Below are 19,801 nucleotides of genomic sequence, written 5' to 3' on the forward strand. Positions count from 1 at the left end.
ATGATAAACTTGGATTTTCTTATTAATACGGAATGCATTAATAGAACGTTGGTTGTGTTTTTGAGGCCACATTACACAAAAGGCAACCTCATGCATTTTTAACCATTGTCTTGGTAAAACTTACTGAAAAACATTAATTTAAAAGCATAATAGAATGAACAAATGCTGGATTAAGGTAAAGTACACTGACAAAACATATCTTTTGACTGAACAAAACCACTAATTCATTAGTTGATTTTATTTGCTGTTCTGCTCCTTTTGGATTAAACTGTTATGCTGCTGCTGTCTTGGCCTGGATTCCCTCGGAGAGGGATTCTATCTCTCTTTTGGACTTCCCTGGAAAGATGAAGGTTAAAATATAATAATAAATAATAATGTGGTTATCATGAAGGAATTTTGAAGCTGCAACCATGTAACCGTCAAATTCTTACTGAAATAATAGGCAGTTAAACAGTCACAGTATACCCATACTTTATAGCACTCTCCAAAGTAATGGATACGGCGTGCTTTAGTTGCTAAAGCTTTAGTTGCTAAAAGATAAATGTAGAAACCACAAGTTATGTCTTAAAAAGCCAAAGGAAACAGCAGTTAAAAGAGGTTATTGTATCTGTATCTGTACTGAGGCTTCAGCAGGACGCTGTTCTTAATGAGCGGCAATATCTCCCCATACACAAGCTACCATCTATTATCAAGTTTACACTAGATAAAGGAAATAAAATAACATATATCCTATATCCTATATAAGTTTGTGTCAAATAAGTGTTATTAACAAATCCAGAATCCTTCTGCGATTACTCTATTTTAAATCAGCTATCTTATTAATCTTTGATTTGTAATGGTTCTGGTCCGTTAGTATTGGACAACCTGCACATCTTTAATTTACGGTAGTTGTTTCTTTTCTTTAGAAGCTTGTCTTTCAATGCAATATATCTCTTATGATTCCAACTCATATGTAATACTTTTCCACGATATACCACAGTTACATCGTATCTGGTTGGATAATAAAACACTATAAAAAATTAGCTAAGATCCATTATGTAGTCATGAAAATCACCTCAGATATCTGGATTGAACAACACCAAAATATTTCATCATCTTTTTCCATAAGTAAGGAGCCAAAGGTTTTCATATCAGGCTAAATAGCTAAACATATCCAATGTCAAAAACGGAATATTGCTTAAGTGATTAATAGTGCAATTGAATACTCAAAAGTCAATGACTTTTATTCCTGTGCTCATTTTTTTCAACCTATCCGACATGTTACATGACACAAATACCATTAATTTACTGCACGCAACTCTCAGATGACTGCACATTGTCCAGAAACTCAATGATATCTGTGGGTGGGTGATATCTGTCTGTTTTTCTTTTCCAGGAACACTGTATACACTTGTGTAGCTGCTCTTTGATTCCTGGAAGAGTGCATAAATAAATGAGAGTTATTTTGATCAGCCCCTGTCAGGGCGATGAACGGAGGACTCCGGTGAAGGAGGAAATGGGGTTTGTCCAGCTGCACTTAGACGCATGACTCCAGGCAAGCCCGATCCTCCCGGGGTTTGCTGCCATTCTCCATAATTTCATCAGCTGTAAAAGCAGACGCCAAACGCAGAGTTCAACTCTGCAGCCCTCTGCCGTCTGGAGACTTTGTGTCTGCCGAGGTTCCCCGCTCACCACCCACTCGAGAAATCCGAGATGCCGATTGCGGGGGGTTCGCGATTCCACTCTTGTTTTTACGCGTCATTAATTGAAACTGAGGGTTTGAGATGGTGTGGTTTCGATCGTGAGGAATCAGTTGACATTTCACCAGCCGGTACTTTCTAGAAATAAATGCGTCCATTTTTTAAAAGCATAATTTGTGTTTTATGAGATTCTGCGTTTTCTGAACTCATGTTACTTTCACCTCATAAATCGATGTTTCCCAGATAACTACGCTGGCCTTGATTCTTGGTCGTAACACCTAGTTAAAGACCCAAACAAGACAGCGCCGCATGCTCATTTGGACGTTATTTGCCATCTACTTAGCACCTGGGCCTGGAGTCCCTCCTACACAGAGGCGGTGTACGTCTTCTCCTCTCCCCATGCAGAGTTTGTGATGAGTGTTACTGTAGCTGACAGTAGCTGGCCAGCCCACGCATACCCGACACCACAGGCTACGTGTCACTGTGAGAGGGCACAGTCTCCACCATGCCAGGATCGTTCCCAGCACAAGTACAGAAATATCCAATAACCCGCCCGTGTTGGCCTCTTCAAGCTCGTCAATCTAAGAACGAAACAGCACCATCGCAGCCACAGTTATTGAAATGCATGGATACGTTTTGCCTCTTTCCTAATTGATGCATATCCTTACTGCAGGAAACAACTGCCCGGAGGAATGAGATGAATTGCTATCACAGAGAATCCAATTCCACACGCCTGTTAAACACTTATTGTAGGCTCTTGTTTAATCAATTGCCGGCCATGAAAACCATGACGATTGTGAGCCAAACAGAATGTTAATGTGGTGCACTCTTCGCAATCGATCTCTTTTCGATGTACCGATGGACAAAATGGAACAGAAGCACTGCTTTAAAATTGGCCTTTACAATCTGCTCTATTTACAAGTCACATGTCAACGGCTGTCGACAAATATTCGCGTCCTCTCTCTTGTCCCGCCGAAGCCCTTGTCTTGATGTGCTCTTGAACAAAACTCTTAACCCTAAATTACTCCTAAAAGGCGGCCAATCGTTTAGAGGTGCGCAGTGTGCTGGGCAGCTACCAGCTGGAGACGTGTTTGACTGGAGGAATGCGAATCTGGGCAGTGATGAAGAGGGCGTGCTGGCTCAGCAAGGCCCTCCTTTAGTTAGGGGGTCCTCTTGGACCATTCAGAGTCTCGAATGGTAGGATTCAGGTATAAATGCCACGGCACCTCTGTACCTTACTGGGTTTTTAGTATTCACTCTGCGTAGGATTACTGACGGACAAACTGCAACGTTTTATGGAAATACATACAATTTCACTCGTGGAACCGCACTCTATCAAATGTATTCAAGAGCTCTTCTACAACATAAACCTTTGGATATGTTAACTTTCAAACAATATATATTAGCTATCTTGTATACAACTGTTTAGCAGTGCGAGGTTTACATTGGAATTCTCTGCTTTTTACTGCCACTGTGTGACTCACAATAAGCTTCAAGGATTAAAACGTGCAAATGGGGAGGTTCCGTTATCTACTGAAGCATCGCACGTAGAGCAGCTCTATGGTGCCTCTTGTCAGACCAAATCCATATTCTACAACCGGCTGACACGTACACTTCAGTGTTGATAATCACAGAGGGAGAGTTCTTCTCCCTCTTTGAATGTCCACAGGCCTGTGGAGAAGGCACATTTTGTTGCTGCGTAGCCGCCGAACAAGTCAGTTTTGCCAGTTCACTCCCAGTAGGTTCACAGACAGATTACAGATAGTTTTGATAATGTTCCCCAATCAGGAATGGAACAAATTATTGAACCTTTCTTAGATTTTACTTTAATATATATTTGCACAGGAGATAACACACAGAACAACCTCTTATTGACTCTTATTTTCTTAAGAATAAAATTGAATATGGTGCAAACATACACACTTTTTTCAACCTTTTTGACGCAAACCGCTTTACTGGTTGACAGATGCAAATCTTAGGCGGTAATTCAAGTTTTTTGAGTTCTTAGATTGTGATTTCTCATCTGAAGAAAAGTGAGTTCTCGTGAAAAAACCCCAACTTTTCATCCTGCAAAGTTACGGCTGATCCCAGTTCAAGAGACTTTGTAGTAATTTATTCTACAAGTACACTTAGCACGAAGGTCCTCGATGTCATCCCATCCACGGCTACTTCCGTGTGTAATACATTCCACAGTTTCTATTGTCTCTTAAGACTGAGGTTTTCTCTTGAACGCGGACCTCTTCGCCGTCATCTAGCTCAAAAATATGAAATAGTCACACTCTGTTTCAAGATTGCTGAGATTGAGACTCCTAATGACATCGCTGACATCACTGACACTGTTGACATCAAGGGGGAAATGCATCAGCTTTCTGTGAGAGCAAGCAGTAATGGATGCACTGCAGCAGACGTGGCCTTTGTCACAGGGAGAATGGATCTGTGGGACCCTGCACGGTGACGTGGGCTCAGTGAGCCACACTGAGCTTTATCAGCCAAAGGTAATGAACTCTCTACATGTCGGGAGGGTTAGAATCTCCCCTTTCCAGCAATTCAGCGTCATTATCCTCTGCTTGCAGCTCTTGAGGACATAACTTTGGTTTTTGACATTTCACCAAAATGTTTTACTGTGTTATGCCTTCATACACTTTGATTAAGTTGTCTTTTTTTCAACTTAGTATATTAACTTGAAATATAATTATGTAATCAATCTAAAACAGAGCTTAGAATCAGGAATCTGGAAACATTTATTGCCATAATGTGTCAGACATAACAGCGCACAGTACGACAATGGACGACAAGACAACAGTGCAAATATATATATATATAATGGTATGGGTTAGTTTAAAAATAAAGAGAATAAAAGTTAAAAGTTACAAATATTTAAAAGTTGAAAATTAAAAATAAAGTGCACCAGCGAACAGAAAGTGACGTGTGGAGTGTGAAAGAAAGGGACCGCTGGGATGTCGGAATCAGTCATCATCTGACTGCAATAACATTTTTTTTCTTCATTTCACACTTTTTTCATTTTTAATTATTTAACATACAGATTGTTCAACACAACTAACTATATTTGTTACAAACAACGAGCACAGATCAAGCTTGGAGCTTTATCTATTTAAATAACTGCTCACTGTAGTTTTTCATCTATTATAGTATTTAGATCTACTTTTTCAACATCACATGTCTTTCGCACTGTGAGTGTTGCTGAAAGTTATTTGTTACCCTCATATCATGATCTGTGTGAAGGTAAAGCTGATTTAATCAGATCTCCTTAAAATGCTTAGAACAGCCTACAATTAACACTCACACTCGGAATAGATCAGTCGGCATGAAATGAATCAGAGGCTGTTTTAGAAGGAATAAAGAACTGGAATATAGCATTTAAATATGACATTTACCCTCCGAGCTAACATCAAGTGAGTTATAGCAGATGCTGCTTGCAGCTATAAATACATTCGTCACAATCGGGTGCACATTATGAAATAACTGTGCGTGCTGCTGTCTTGCAAATGAGGCTTAATTTTCACAATTTACTTTTCTGCTTCTTTTTGCTACATTTTCTCTGAGCCTTTGATGGTGGCTAACCAGATGTGATTCAAAGTAGTATTGTGGAGATTCATTCCATTGTGTTTTTGCAGTGTTTTGATTTTTTTCTCTTTTCCTACATTGCTGAGCGCTAACGACCACTTTAAATCCATTAGTATACAGTTTGTGATGCGTTCAATCCAGAACTATGCCGGCTACATATTCTGTGTAAGAATAATACATGTTTTTCTTTGGCTGCAGCTATCAATTATTTCAGAAATAGAGAATTGAAACAATTGTATTCCATCAATTCATTGTGGAATCTGATAAATTGTTCTGCTTTATTAAGGAGCAGTAGTAGATACAAACGTTTTTTTGGCTCATTGTTTTGGTTTTGCAGGCGCCAATTTTGCTGTTTTATTTTAGTCTCTCTTCTCTCAACCCCCCTGTTCTAGATGCAGCAGGTGCTCTTTAAAATGAAAAGAAAATCTCAGATAAACCCGCTGTGCACTAGTTTCTCAGAACCAATCAGCAGATTTAACAGATTCCAACTGGCTGGTCAGTATTCAACACTGTGTTTCCTTGAGGAGTTTTCAGAGACCCAAACAAAATCGAAACAAGAAGCAATATTGGACCCAATTTATTTTCCAGAAACACACCCAGAGAGATCCTTTTCTGGGTGGTAGATGAGTGTAAAGATGCGACTGTTTTGCTAGAAGTTTGTCACATACTTCATGAGGTGATCATTTGTCAACATCACTTACAGGTTTCCACTCTTTTCCAAATGACCAAACATCTAGAAGGAATCCTGCTTTGACACTTATGTGGGTTGTTGCTCTATAATAGACAATGAACTGTACAGTTAAAATATTAATAATCTGTAACCTCCACCACCTTTTATGGGAGTTGAGTCTCCTCTGTCATGAACTATTTCACTTAGCAGTAAAATATGTGGAGGCTTGAAGGCTATTTACATTTCAATCCTGGCCCTTGAAAGCGAGGACCATCATTATGAATACCAGGTGGTAAGGAATATTATCATCTCATCCCAGTTTGCGGTGAGTCATACAGGTCATGAGGCAAAAAGTAAGCGGTGTCTATAAAGGCAAATGGAGATGCTGCAAACAAAAACAGGCCAATCGTGGAATCGTAATCAAATCCATAATGAGGATAATCATCAGCCAGCAAGCCTTGTGCTTCCGCCATATGGAGTAGCATTGCGAAACAGTGTACAGGAAGTCATTCTGCAATATACAGCGCTTCCATCATGGTACACAAATGTATTTTGGGTTCACAGCTTCTGTTCACACAAAACAAACCTCTTGCACCGCAAACAAAACACATATTGCTTTCCAGAAATATATACGAGACTCTCACTGATGTTGAAAATGGTGAACTCGAGATAAAAACCAACAAAGCTGTGAAGTCTCTTCGAAATTAAATCAAGAATCGAAGAGGAAATTACTAAATAGAATGCTATTTGGTATTTTCTGGTTGCTGGTATATTTGGTGTCGGCATGGCAATCAAGTACACATCCTTTTGAATCTGTGTTCCATCTTGCAATCAGACACGGCTCACACATTGATAAGTATCTTATCAACGTATGCCGTGTACTCTAACATCTTTACCAACACATTCACACGTGAAAGAAAATGAATTCCTTTTTTGTCCTTTACCCAGAATTCTTCCTGGAGCTACTGGAGAACACCCAGCGGTCCCTGAACGAGATGTTCGTGAGGACGTACGGCAAGCCTTACATGCAGAACTCCGAGGTCTTTGAGAACCTGTTTGCAGAGCTGAAGCGCTACTACATGGGAGGGAACGTCAACCTGGAGGAAATGCTTAATGACTTTTGGTCGCGGCTACTGGAGCGCATGTTCACGCTGCTCAACTCCCAGTACGTCATCACTGAGGACTATCTGGAGTGTATCAGTAAGTACACTGACCAGCTCAAGCCCTTTGGAGACGTGCCCAGGAAGCTGAAGGCTCAGGTTACCCGCGCGTTCATCGCCGCGCGCACGTTCGTCCAAGGTCTCTCTGTTGGCCGGGAGGTTGCCCAGCGAGTGTCTAAGGTAACAGTGCTCTCTCCACTTTATTGCAACCGCTGACTTCTTTTCCGACCCTAAACAAAACCTTGTTTTCTTTTTAATTGCACTGACATCCTGTATCACACAGATTTTCCCACGGTTATGTTTGGCTTTTCTGCTGCAAGGGCACACTTCCCTCTGGTATTTCCGTTGCAAACGAGTCCCTACCGGATACTTTTCGGAGCAATTTGTGCTTTCTTGGTACAAGTCTTCAGGAAGCTTGAGACTCGAGGATCGAGGTACCTTGTTTCTAGATGCTTTCTTGAAAACGGTGTTGACGGACGTCAGTATGTGTATTGCTCAGTAGAAATGCGCCGACAATGAAGGAGAAGAGAAAATAAATAATTTGCCATCTCCTTGTATTGCTTGTTTCCTAAAATCTGTTCCCCCAGTATACAGAAGCCATGAATCATGATCTAGCCTCAGTATTCTGATGCAATGTGAGCTTAATGCTGCATCTGTTGTGCTCTGGGGGTTTATGTCATAGATATTATATATAAAGGCAGAGTATAGAACGTCTGCACATGGAGGCCATCTTGGTAGGGGGGAGCTCGCTTGCTCAATTTTCAACCGATTTTTAAACGCTTTGGTTTGTTATAAACGTCAGAGATGTATTTATGACACTTCATACTTATGAATAATGTTCTGTCTAATATCATTTTTGTATGAAAACCCATGGCTATAATCATAATTATTCATAAGTATGCAGGGTCATAAATATATCCCTGTACAGGGTGGGGATTTCAACATGCAGCATTTCTTGAAGGATAATCTTGGACCTATTTTAGAACATTATAATATTTTTTCGAACATAACATAATTATTCATATGCATGCAAACGTCCCTACATCTCTGACGTTTATAACAAACCAAACCGTTTAAAAATCGGTTGAAAATTAAGCAAGTTATTACTATTTAAAGTACATGTATCACTACCAACACAATGGTATGGATGAGCGAGCCCCCCCTCCCAAGATGGCCGCCATGTGCGGAGGTTCGACTCTGTTGGCTGGCAATGCGGACGAGTCTTTATATATAATAGCTATGGTTTATGTAGTTTCCATCTATGTACAAAGTAAGGCTAAAGGAAAATCAAGAGGATAATGTTTGGATTTATTAACGTTGGTACCGTTTCTAGATGGCGTCTTCGGTCAATGGTCAGAGACGGAGAAAAACACCCTGCTGTTATCTGAGAAATCCCAAACCTGTTTTCTGGTAGCCCCAATATGGTGCCCTCATGGAACTTGAGCATGTTCCCTTCAGTATGTTTATTGCCCCCTCTCACCAGCGGAGAGGCTCATTAAGAAGCAGCCACAGAGGATGTGTTGTTGGCGTGCGTTTTTATGCTTTGCTCTCCCCTCACGAGCCAGCGTGTCCCGGCTTTACCTCTTGACATTTGAGTAGGACCTGAGATCAAGGCCATGTGTCTGGGACTACAGCCCTTTGATCCCAGGGGTATAAACGTATCATGACAGATTGGGTGTGAGCATAATGGAATGGGACACCCTGCTTGAGGTGTCTGTTGCACGGCGTCCCTGAGATGTGACATCAATGCTTATTGCTGCTGGGATATATATTGAATTAAAGTCGACGATGCAGGACTTGATTGCTTTTCACAGCTTCAGAGACAAATCAGAAAAAAAGCAGCTTTGAGGGAGCAGAAAACTTGGATTTGTAGTCTGTATATGACAAACGATTCTCATGCTTATCTCAGATCATTAACCGAAGAGCACATCTGCTTCTGTTCATCTGCTGTGATTAAAACCATATGGCTTTCCGTCCTTGTCATTGAGAATCTAAATACTCTGACTAACAGCCCAGTAAAGTGAACAGTAGTAAGATGGACAGTGGATTTGACAGAAACAAATGTACACACATGTCGTGCTGACAAGTCTGGTTCATGCTGCATCGACTTTGTAAAAATAAACGTCTTTGCATTTCCACAAGAGGAATCCTTAAGTCTATCTGTCACTTAATTTAAGTTTACATGTAATTTAATTTACATGTTCACTTCTATTGTAACTAGTGTTCGCTATTATTCATTGGAAGAACGTAAAACTAAATATGTTTGGAAGGTGACACAAACATTGCACTATGTATTCATGGCGAGTTCATATTTTTGATAGGATGTAATTGGTGTCCTTTAGGTCTTAGTCGACTGAGATTTCTCTCTCTAGATTTCTAGTATAAGGCTATTCTACACCTGAGCATCTTTTTTTCTCTGCTCTTAGAGGAAAGTCTGTCTGCTTTAAACGCAATTAACAGGAATGGAAGCCTTGCATCATCATACAGATAAAATAACATTGTTCATACTGCAGCAACAATGCGGATATATTGAGTTTTCATCTGGGATACCAATTAGGCAAAGAAAAAAATAAGTTGTTTGTCCTCTTCAGGGTCTTTACATTACATTCCTTTTAGCAGAAGCTTTTGAAAAAGCTGATTTACAATGAGTGTATTTGTCTGTAAAAGTATTTTTCAATTTGAAGCTCCCCTTTAAAAAGAAAAAAAACAGAAAGGACTACAATAAAAGAGTCTCAAACACAAGACAGGCAGAAAATGAGGCCTTGCAAAAGAATGTCCGAGTTTTGCAGCCCTAAAAAGTGGGTTTTCAGCCCGAAAGATGTTGAATAAGATGCTTCGTGGGGCTTTATGGAACAAAGAAAGTCCAACAGCCGAGACAGCAGCTTCCATTCCAAACATCTTCACTGGGCTCCGCTGGTAAGAATAACAGTGTTCAATGCAGCAAAGTCCAACATCTTTACTAGGTCATGCAGTCACGGTTATGTTTGCTGTCATAGAGTTTAAAAAAATGGTTATAAAGACAAGAGTATCCAGATCTGTGTGATGGTAATCAATCTGCCTGGAATGAATATCCATCAAGGAAAACATTTGAAAAGCATCAGTGAGTGAGTGTGTGTGTGTCTGTGTGTGTGTGGGGGGAGCGACTAACATCAACATTCTATTAAACACATTCAAACACTCAATTAGTGCCACAACACATGGCTGAACGGACTCATTATGCTGCTAGTTTCCGCTCCCTGCAAATATTTGTTTAATTCAATTGTGGCTCATTAGTTCAAATATTTAAAATTCCACCCTCTAACATATTATGATGATAGCGATGAATTATAGAATGTCATCGCAGTGATAATCTTTGAAAACAAACAAGACATATTGTGTCAGTGAATTGCATCCTCACCTCGTCTGTGGCATTTGTTGTTGTGGGGCTTTGTAATGCCTGCTTTGTGTGATGACTCCTCACCGCCCTCTTCCAACTCCACCCGTCACAATGCATCTCATCTTTGTACATGAAGAGGAGGAAGGATGAATAGCTGCGATGCAGAATGCTTGACAGCATAGAGATGCAGGCTAATGATCACACACACAGTCATCGACGGGGCTCAGTAGAGCTCAAAAGCCTTCGGTCAGCAAAACATCTCTCTCGTACCTCTCGTGGTGTTTCTAAATTTCAACACTAAAATGAATCTTGAACCTTTTTTAAAAATAAATAACAAACTGCAATTGTGTCCTGATCATTTGTATCTTTTGGATGACTCATTTTTCAAGTTGCGCCGTCACGCTCTTGTGTTCTTGCAGGTGAGCAGCACCCCGGCATGCATCCGGGCCCTGACCAAGATGCTGTACTGCCCCTTTTGTCAGGGCATGCCGGCCCTCAAATCCTGTAGGAACTACTGCCTGAATGTTGTGAAGGGCTGCCTGGCCAATCAAGCTGATCTGGATCCGGAGTGGAACCTGTACATTGGTGAGTCTGAGATGCTGCTGTTCTTCTATTCCCCATTGGACCAATTTTCTTAAAATATAACCTTTGCCTTTGTGTTTGGCTCCTCAATATGGTGAAGCAGGTCTAATGGGTGTGGTGGGTATAGGGAACAAATAATAATGAGACATTTGCAGGTTCAATTTTCAGCTCAACACTTTTTTTTTGGCGTTACACAGTGTTGCGTGTTATTAGGCGGCTGAACCGAGCGAATAATATATATACTGCATTACTTTAAAAAGGTTTAAATTGAGCAGTTTATGAACGAGATATTTTGAGCTGCATTGTTTGTAAAAACACATGGTAGTATGTATAAAATGAGTTTTAAAATAAAAAAGATGCAGACAAGCCTTTCACACTACAGGAAGTAACTCAACTGTAACTGGATACAACAAATATGGCTGACGTTTCGGTTCAAACAAATGCTTTTCATCATTTGATGTAGAGATTTTTACTTTATTTAACATTACGATGCTTGAGTTTCTTTCTTTTTTTTGCATACATCATGTTGGTTATTTTTTGCCAAAGCACGCGGAACATACAGGATGTGACTGTAGTAAAATATGTTAAAATGTTTGTGTTCAAAATGACCTGATATGAAGAAGTAAAAATAGGACTCATGTCAGAATGTTGTGCTTGTAAGTCTGCAGGATTACAGGAATAGGTGTGTTGGGTGGTCTAGTCTATTTAAAGAGAGGTCACAGCTGGTGCTGTGTTTCGTTTTAAAAGCATCTGTTCCATCGACAGACGTTGGGCCCTCAGATAAGAGGCTGCTTTATTTGTCATTCTTCTATCAACGTTTTCTTTCATGAAAAAATTTTATTCACGGGAATGTTCTCTCCTGCTGGGCTAAACGGGGACTTGTAATAGGGCACAAGTGCACAGCGGGGAATGTCAAGTTTTGAGCAGAGAATTTGAATGAGAACTCGTTCAGCTCAAAGACGAATGGGATATTTATATATTTTTTTCATATTTCATAGAATTCCTAACATAGAAGACTTCTTCTCCCGTTTAGGTAGAGACTTCAATGTTAAAGTGGAAACATGACTGAGTCGCTGTGAGAAGGAGGAGAAAGAGCTCTAGTTACGCTTTGCCAGACTGCAGAAAATACAACCTTATACCACCTTTAAAAATGATTTAAATGTGTATAAGAGTTTAGTAAAAAATCTGAATTTACTGACAGTAAAATGAAAGATTTAAGTTCTTATCCTGTGTCAACTCGTTTTGTTGTTTAAAGGTCAAATATATATGGAAAACAGCATTTATATTTCTCTCGTTTGTCTTTCTAAACTACTGTAATAGTTTGTATGACTCATCCTGGACGTACACAACACTATCCAGTCCATCATTATATCGGGCATCCAACTAACTTAACTTAATAGCCAGCAGAACGTTGGCTCAGAGGTGTGTGTTTTCATGTTAGGTTGCAAAAGCTTATTTTGGTCTCCAGATCAAATTGGTTACCATCAATTTCTTTTATTTCTCTCTCTTTGCAATAATTGTCAATTAGACCAGCCATTCTTGATTAAATGCATGTATTTGGGCCATTTATTATGTGGTCGGCTCTTCAGGATCAGGAATCAGGAAACATTTATTACCAAAATATGTCAGACATACAAGGAATTTCACTTGGCGATTGGTGCATAGCAGCCTTAGACAATGAACAACAAGACAGATAAGACATGCAAGAGGAATAAAATAACATAAAATAAAATATAATGCTATAGGTTAGTATATAAGGCTATATATTTAAAAAAATAAAGGAATAAAAGTTTAAAAAAATCCTCTCCCAAGCAAGTTTCTTGCTTGCTTGGGAGTTTCTTGCTTGGGAGAGGTTGAACCGCCACCGCAGTTTTTTTATTAACAAAACAACCCAATCCATTGTTTTCTTAGTTATAGATGATTGGCACATTTTCAGGTTGTGCTGTTTCTCGAGGAGCGCCGGTTTCATATAAAAAGGATTATTCGATTGTGGGGGAAAAAAGCGTTTAACCGCAGCTCCTTACACTCACTGACTCGAATCCCACAATGGCACTTTTAGTGATTGATCATAAAAATGTAAAAGTTATGTGAAGCTGAACGGCAATAATTATAACAACGACAACTGTAATGATGGCCCAAGAGACTGCCTCGGATATACCATGTTACTAATTGATTATGTCATGGAAACAAACCAAGTGCATATCAGCTGTGTTTGAGATCAGAGTGGAGACGTAAGAGTAACGGTGATACTTGACATTTGTACTTTTTAAAATGGGAACCCTTTACATTGTGATATTCGGTCAATTTCACATATAATGGAGCCAACAGCCAGAGGGAAACTTTCAGCTCTCAGGCAACCTCGCTGCCACCGCAGGTTCTGTTGTGAAACGAGGTGGTATCGTACAGATGACTCCTCGTTTCAACTTCCCGAATCAACAGTTGCTCATCAATTGGGCCGCTTTTGAAGTGAGCAACGTGAATAAATAGAAGCGGGGCATCAAACAAAACGGTGCGTCATGCTCCGCAGTGCTGTGTCCCTCCTGCCGGGTTACCAGTGTGTGTAACCATGTTATGACAAAAATGCACAGAAATAGCATTTATAAGTTTGAAATAGTTCAAACCCACGTGCGATGTGTGCAAGGTTGCAAAGCACTGGAGAAGAAGCACCTTAACAGACTACTGCAATGACATATTATAATATACTCTACCTATATACAGGTGGCCTCTCTATTCGTTTCTATAACATAACAGACAGGACAGAACGCAGCGTTTGTGGGTGTTTGCTATACTCTTGCCTATAACATTGACGCTGGAGCCGATTTGTTTCAATGACCCACGGAGGCCTGAATGTCTCTATGTGTTCAGCGTGCACAGGGAAGAGCAGCTGCAGTGCGGTCGGACAAAAGATGGAGTTGTTAGGGAACTTTCTTCTAAAAGAGGGGGTGTAGTGGAGAGTAAACAACAACAACAGCGACGCCTTAATGAAGTTTACCGACCATCAAATCCCTCAGCTTAATACAGCACACAGGATGATGGCTTTCCTTTGTAAACGCTGGTGTAGTAAAATCCTGCTTGAACATGAAGTGTTAAAAAAAATCCCAAAGAGGCTTTTATTGCGCTGCCAAGCCTGGTCGTGATCCTGACATCATCAACTCCTACAGGACCATCGCAAATCTTCCCTGCCTGCCTGAAATACTTTAACGCTCTGTTGCCGGGCAACTCAAACCTCACCTGGAGTCCAACCAACGGTTTGACTAATTTCAATCCGATCTCATGCATGTATATTGCAGCCCTTTAACGACATCGACCTCTCCGTCGTCAGAGAATACAGTTCAAATGATTGTCTTTATGAACCAAGCCCCTGAGTCACGAGTCAGTTATTTCAGCAACAATCAGGCTGTGCAAACCTCAACAGCTTTTGTGCAAGTGATATATTTCACTGCATTTCCAAGTGACCATTAAAAATGACAACAAGATGATATGGTTACGGATCTTATTTCCTCATTCCATCATTTCACAAACAAACACAATGATTATTGATTGAGCATCCTCCAAATGCATTGAAAACCCAAATAGTACATTGTTTTAATTACTACAGTTGCCATATGTTAAATCATGTGTTCAATCATGAATATTTGTCTTACTTTGGACGTGTGTAAGTAGAAATATTGTGCACATTGTACACATTACATGACTGATTCAGTCAATTCATGGATTATTCTTCATTGTGTTGTTAGTTACGGCCGGTAATGACATGTTTAGTTATAGATTGCAAGACAAGTTTTCTCGGCATTAGAAGAACCACAGGGGCGCCATATATGATCTGTCCATACACGGGGGAGGGGGCATGTCGGAAATTTGTTTTGTGTATTGGCTTACATCATTTATTATTTGAAGTCAGGTTAAAAAAACTCTATGTCAGAAGTGAATGGAACCGCGAACCGAGTATTTAGAGTGGCTAAATGCATGTGTTGGCCCGCTACCTTACGGTCTTTCATGAAAACAAAAAGGATGAGATATATCTGAGTTCTGGTGGATGTCTAATATATTTTTTGTATGCATGTACATATATATGTATATACAATATGTACATGCACATAACTGAAGACAGGTACAGCAGCAGTGATATTGGGACACAGTGCAAACGGAGGTGCAGTATCACCGGTTAATTGTTCATAAGGGAGACGTCCTGTGGGAGGAAACTGTTTTTGTGTCTAGTATGTGAAGGGCATGTAATGGAATGTTACATCTCCATCCATCTATTCAGGAAACATTTGTCTTCTTCAGTGTCTTTCCCTCTGTATGCATTCAATTGGTCTTCGTCTCTCGTCAGTTGGATTGTTGTTCTTGTTCGGTGTAGATTAAATGCCGGTTACATTTCATGCTCATAATAGGATAAAAAATGTTTAATTAGCTTAAGGTCTAACCACAAAAAAGGTATTGCGTAGACTCTTGGGGTAAAAATCGCCTGAAGGCTTGATCATGTTCAGGACCGACAGCATAGGATCATATGTTGTATTTGTATTATTGCTCCGCCACAACATGTTATATTGCTTTTACTGACACAATATTACACTAAAAGTCAGCGTAAAAAAAAGGGAAGCTTTAGAGAACTGCGAGAAACTCCCTGAAATTTGTGACACACAGCCGGTGCAGAAGCTAAGATATTCATCTTGATTCCTGTAGCTTCCATCCTGACTAACATCATATACCTGCACCACTGACCAGTGAAGACAAGATATCAGGGAGTTGAAAATAGTCCAACCAAACAGTGAGAAATCCTTTAAACCTATAGAGCCTGTGCCTCTGCCATTTTTCTCTAGCATACCTTTTTAATCCCCCTTTCAACCCTAGGAATTATATTGATTTCAACCTGAGAGAGAACTTGAACCAATAAACAACAAGCACGTTTGCACTAACCTGGGGTCTCATTTCATTTTAGTGAAGTGGAAGACAATGAAGGAAAAATAATTGGTTGCTTCAAGTGTTTAATGTGTGTTGGTTTCGAATTGTATGTTCTACTCTTTGAAGTTAAGATTCTTTTGTTCAGGTCAGAGTACATTCAATTATGGACAAATTGTCGTCCTTTATCATGTCATTAAGACTCAACTTAAAGACTTAAAAAAGAATGGCTTTTTTTCTCAAAACAGCCACTGTAACGATCCCAAAGTGGTGGCTCTTAGTGATGTTCATACAGAGAATAAGTGGATAAGACATATTTCTATCCAGTAACCACGTTGGATTAAATGTCCATGCGCATACTTTGTTTAAACAAATGCACCCGGTCGTTTTTAGTAGTTCAGGGTCTGGATTTGTTTCTTGGTAGTCCTTGTTCTGCATGTCTACGTATCAATCAATGTGACGGCAGGGTTGTCTCAATGGGTTTGCAGCATGATATAAAGAGTAAAGTAACCCCAATACAAAAAAAAGAGGCTGAGTTTCCACTATTGTAAAACGTCGTCCTTGACATTTCTTAATCATGTGTCCCATCCTGTAAATTCTTCCAAGTTATTCTTTCCTCTGCTTTGAAAAAGAACGTTGTGCCAGCTTGTCTCAATTTGTTGCAGTGCCGGCTTGGTAATTTGTACCGTTCAAAACAAACACGGTTACAGCCGCCTTCTCTGTAGAAATGAAGCACTCAAAGTGGAGGACAGGCGGCGCGACTGCTCGTCAACGAGAGACTAAATAGACAAGAAAATCACAAATGACCAACACATTCAGTTTAGAACAAAAGTTGACTTTATTCTCCAAAAGACCAATGCTAATTTTTGATATACTTGTTGTTATTTTTGGTTATTTTTGAAGGAAGCCATCCCTGGAACTAACTTAGCTTCAGTTGGAGAAGGTCCTCTCATTAATATTGATATGACACACATTTGCTCGGTAGTGTCACTGAATTGCCTATTTGTACATTCAGCAGATTAAGTGATAGAAAACAGAGCTAGAAATGTCTGTTAATTATTGCATTATTATTATACGTTTCTTCCGTGATGTTACACTGAATAAATCAGATCTGAATAAATCTTATAGTAGATTAAATGCGCTCTGCTGAGTAGCCAGTCTATAATCCACTAGTTTCCACTAGACAAATCCTTGCTGACCTCTACCCATTCTGCTCTTATAACTTGCTTATGGCATCAATTATGGAAGTAGCTAATTAGCTAATCCTTTAAGCAGTGCGTTATGTGAATGCTAAATAAGAAAATGATCTAAAATGATCAGACGTTAATTTGAAAAAATACTTGTTTTATTATAAACAGGCATTTGCAAAAGAAATACATGTATAATTTCGACGGAATTAAGAGTGGAATTAGATTTTAATTACATAAATTATCTGAAGCATGGAGCGTTTGATTAACAGCTGTCAGCCTGTTCGCCGCACCTGGAAAATCTAAACTGAACATAATCAGGACCCAGTTCTCTCAGATAAATAGAGCGCGAGGCTTTCTGCATAAATCCCTGGATAAAATGATCACTTCGGCAGTGTTCTGTCATCTTTCTGTTTAAAAAGCACTCCGGTTGGGTTTTATTCATTTTTTAACAATGTTCTGACGCGGGCTGTTTTTAAACATTTTGATGTTATTCATCCGGCTGTCTGCGTAGATGTCTTCATCCTCTCAGGTTGTTTGAATACCAATCACCGGCTGTGGTGTTAAATAATGTTCACTGCAGTGTACACCCTTTGTCTCATCATCTTTACTTTTGTGTGTTGACAGGAAGTTGACACCTGTGATGGAATTTTTCCTTCTGCCCTTCACAGTATTAGTGAACTAGTGTGCTTTACAGCAGCTTCATTTGCAATTCCTTTGCATTGATGTGTACAGGCTGTGACCATTCTCCCCGGGGAGACATGTCCCTACATTGGAAGAGATCTGCATTGATTCTTTCTGCTCATTTCTTTTTTAATTAGGCGATTTGTTTCGCTTGGTAGCTGGAGCCAGCCACAACGTCACTGTTTATGACAATTCCAGCCAGCAACATACTTGTGAAAAATTACTCATGAATAAAATATTGAGGGGGAAAACTTTTCCTCACACAAATATACCAAAAATGTTTTCTGCTCACAAGGATGCTGAAGGCAACGCGTTTTGGATAGCACATTGCAAACACTAAGGCAATGCAGGGTGCTTTACAAGGCAACACACATACAGCAAAGTATGCAAAAATTTACATTTTAAAAAGTTCAACGGTTAAGAGGAGCTATCAAAGGCATATTTAAAAGTAAAGTTGTTGTAAGAATTCTAAGACTTTGTATACCTCTCACATTTAAACTTTACTGAAATTAAGGCAGGCACATGCTCAGTTAACGCCTACACAACAACACTGTTTCGACAGGGAAGCTGAGTAGACGATGGCACATCGGCATCAGCTGTCAAAATCATTGTTGTTGAAGAAGAACTGCAATATTTCTTCCTCTGGAATATAGTGAAGTAGAAGTTTAAAGTGGCGTGAATATATAATGTTTAAGTAGAAATACCTCACTCAGCATTCCACTTCTGGAATAGTTAGTTACGTAATAGAGCCTTTAAATGAAACTATGATCATTACACAAGCAGCTTTACTCCGTCTGTCCCCTTTATCATTTGGTTTATCGAGTCTGGACAACAGTTCATCAACAGTGATGCATTGTTTTTGTCTTGCGTGTCTTGGTGTCTGAACTAATCTTGAACTAATCTTGTTTATTTATAGATATTAGTGTAAAATCTTTTGCAAATCTAATTTAAGCGTTTTGCTTTCACTGAAAACAGATGAATTCCTGAAAAATCAAGTTGTTTAACTTGACTTTAATTTGAATTTAAGTTGAACATGGTGCTTGACAAGATTCTTGTTATCACATCATTGTTGATCTTGCATGGATTAAAATTGGATTATAAATGAACTTTTGCGGTATTTGAAAAGTAGGGACAGTTAATTAGACATATTACATTGACTCATTTTATGTGCAGAGGCACCTGTAGCGCCGACGTTGATTTCTATTATATTTTTAACTTTGCTTGCCCGATAGCTCACAGTTACATGATGATGTAGTTGAGTGCATCTAATCACAGAAGTACTTCCCAACTGTGCTATTACAAATCTGGAGGGCAAGGAAAGCATTTTGGACCAGGGAGTCAAACGTATCAGCGAGGCCAAACGTTGTCAATCAATCAATGCAGCTTCACCGTTGCTGATTAGCCTCGTGCGCGCGTGTGTGTCTGTGTGTGTGTGTGTGTGTGTGTGTGTGTTGTGGTGGTGATGTGCTACATAACATGGATTTTACTAAATGAAAACAAGAAAACTGACTGGGGAGGAGGAGCACTTCTTCAACATATTTGTGAGCAAAATAATTGAAACAATCCTGTCGTCACTTGTCACTTTGTCTCTTGTCACTTTGTCTCTTGTCTGTTACTTGTTCGTTAGTGCACTTTATGCTTAATATTTTTCTTTTTAACTTTTTAATATTTATTTTTTTTTAACTTTATTCCCTTGTTTTATACTAACCCATAGCCTTAGCCTTATTCTACTAACCCATTGCATTAGCATTTCATTCCACTTTATTTTATTACTTGTGCACTGTTGTCTTGTCTGTCTACTGTCGCGCACTAACCGCCAAGACAAATTCCTTGTATGTTTGACATATTTTGGCTAATAAATGTTTCCTGATTCCTGTCAGCATCCATAGACTGGAATTCCATGACATTTCCAACCCCATTAGTAACACGATCTGCTTGAGAATGGCTCATTATTGAATTATGCTGTTTCGGTTCAT

At 39.5% G+C, this 19,801-nt stretch overlaps 1 protein-coding gene across 2 annotated transcripts in view; it reads left to right on the forward strand.

Annotated features, from left to right (window-relative positions):
- Positions 1 to 19,801, forward strand: part of LOC120834196 (glypican-6) — a 59,226-nt gene that overhangs the window by 17,199 nt on the left and 22,226 nt on the right. For both annotated transcript variants that reach the window (XM_040202066.2, XM_040202065.2), the window contains exons 3-4: positions 6,883 to 7,274; positions 10,890 to 11,055. In XM_040202066.2, the coding sequence (XP_040058000.1) occupies positions 6,883 to 7,274; positions 10,890 to 11,055 (558 nt within the window). The remainder of the gene's footprint in view (positions 1 to 6,882; positions 7,275 to 10,889; positions 11,056 to 19,801) is intronic.

Source organism: Gasterosteus aculeatus, chromosome 16 (genome assembly GCF_964276395.1).
Source record: "Gasterosteus aculeatus chromosome 16, fGasAcu3.hap1.1, whole genome shotgun sequence".
In the NCBI taxonomy this organism is placed as follows: domain Eukaryota; kingdom Metazoa; phylum Chordata; class Actinopteri; order Perciformes; family Gasterosteidae; genus Gasterosteus; species Gasterosteus aculeatus.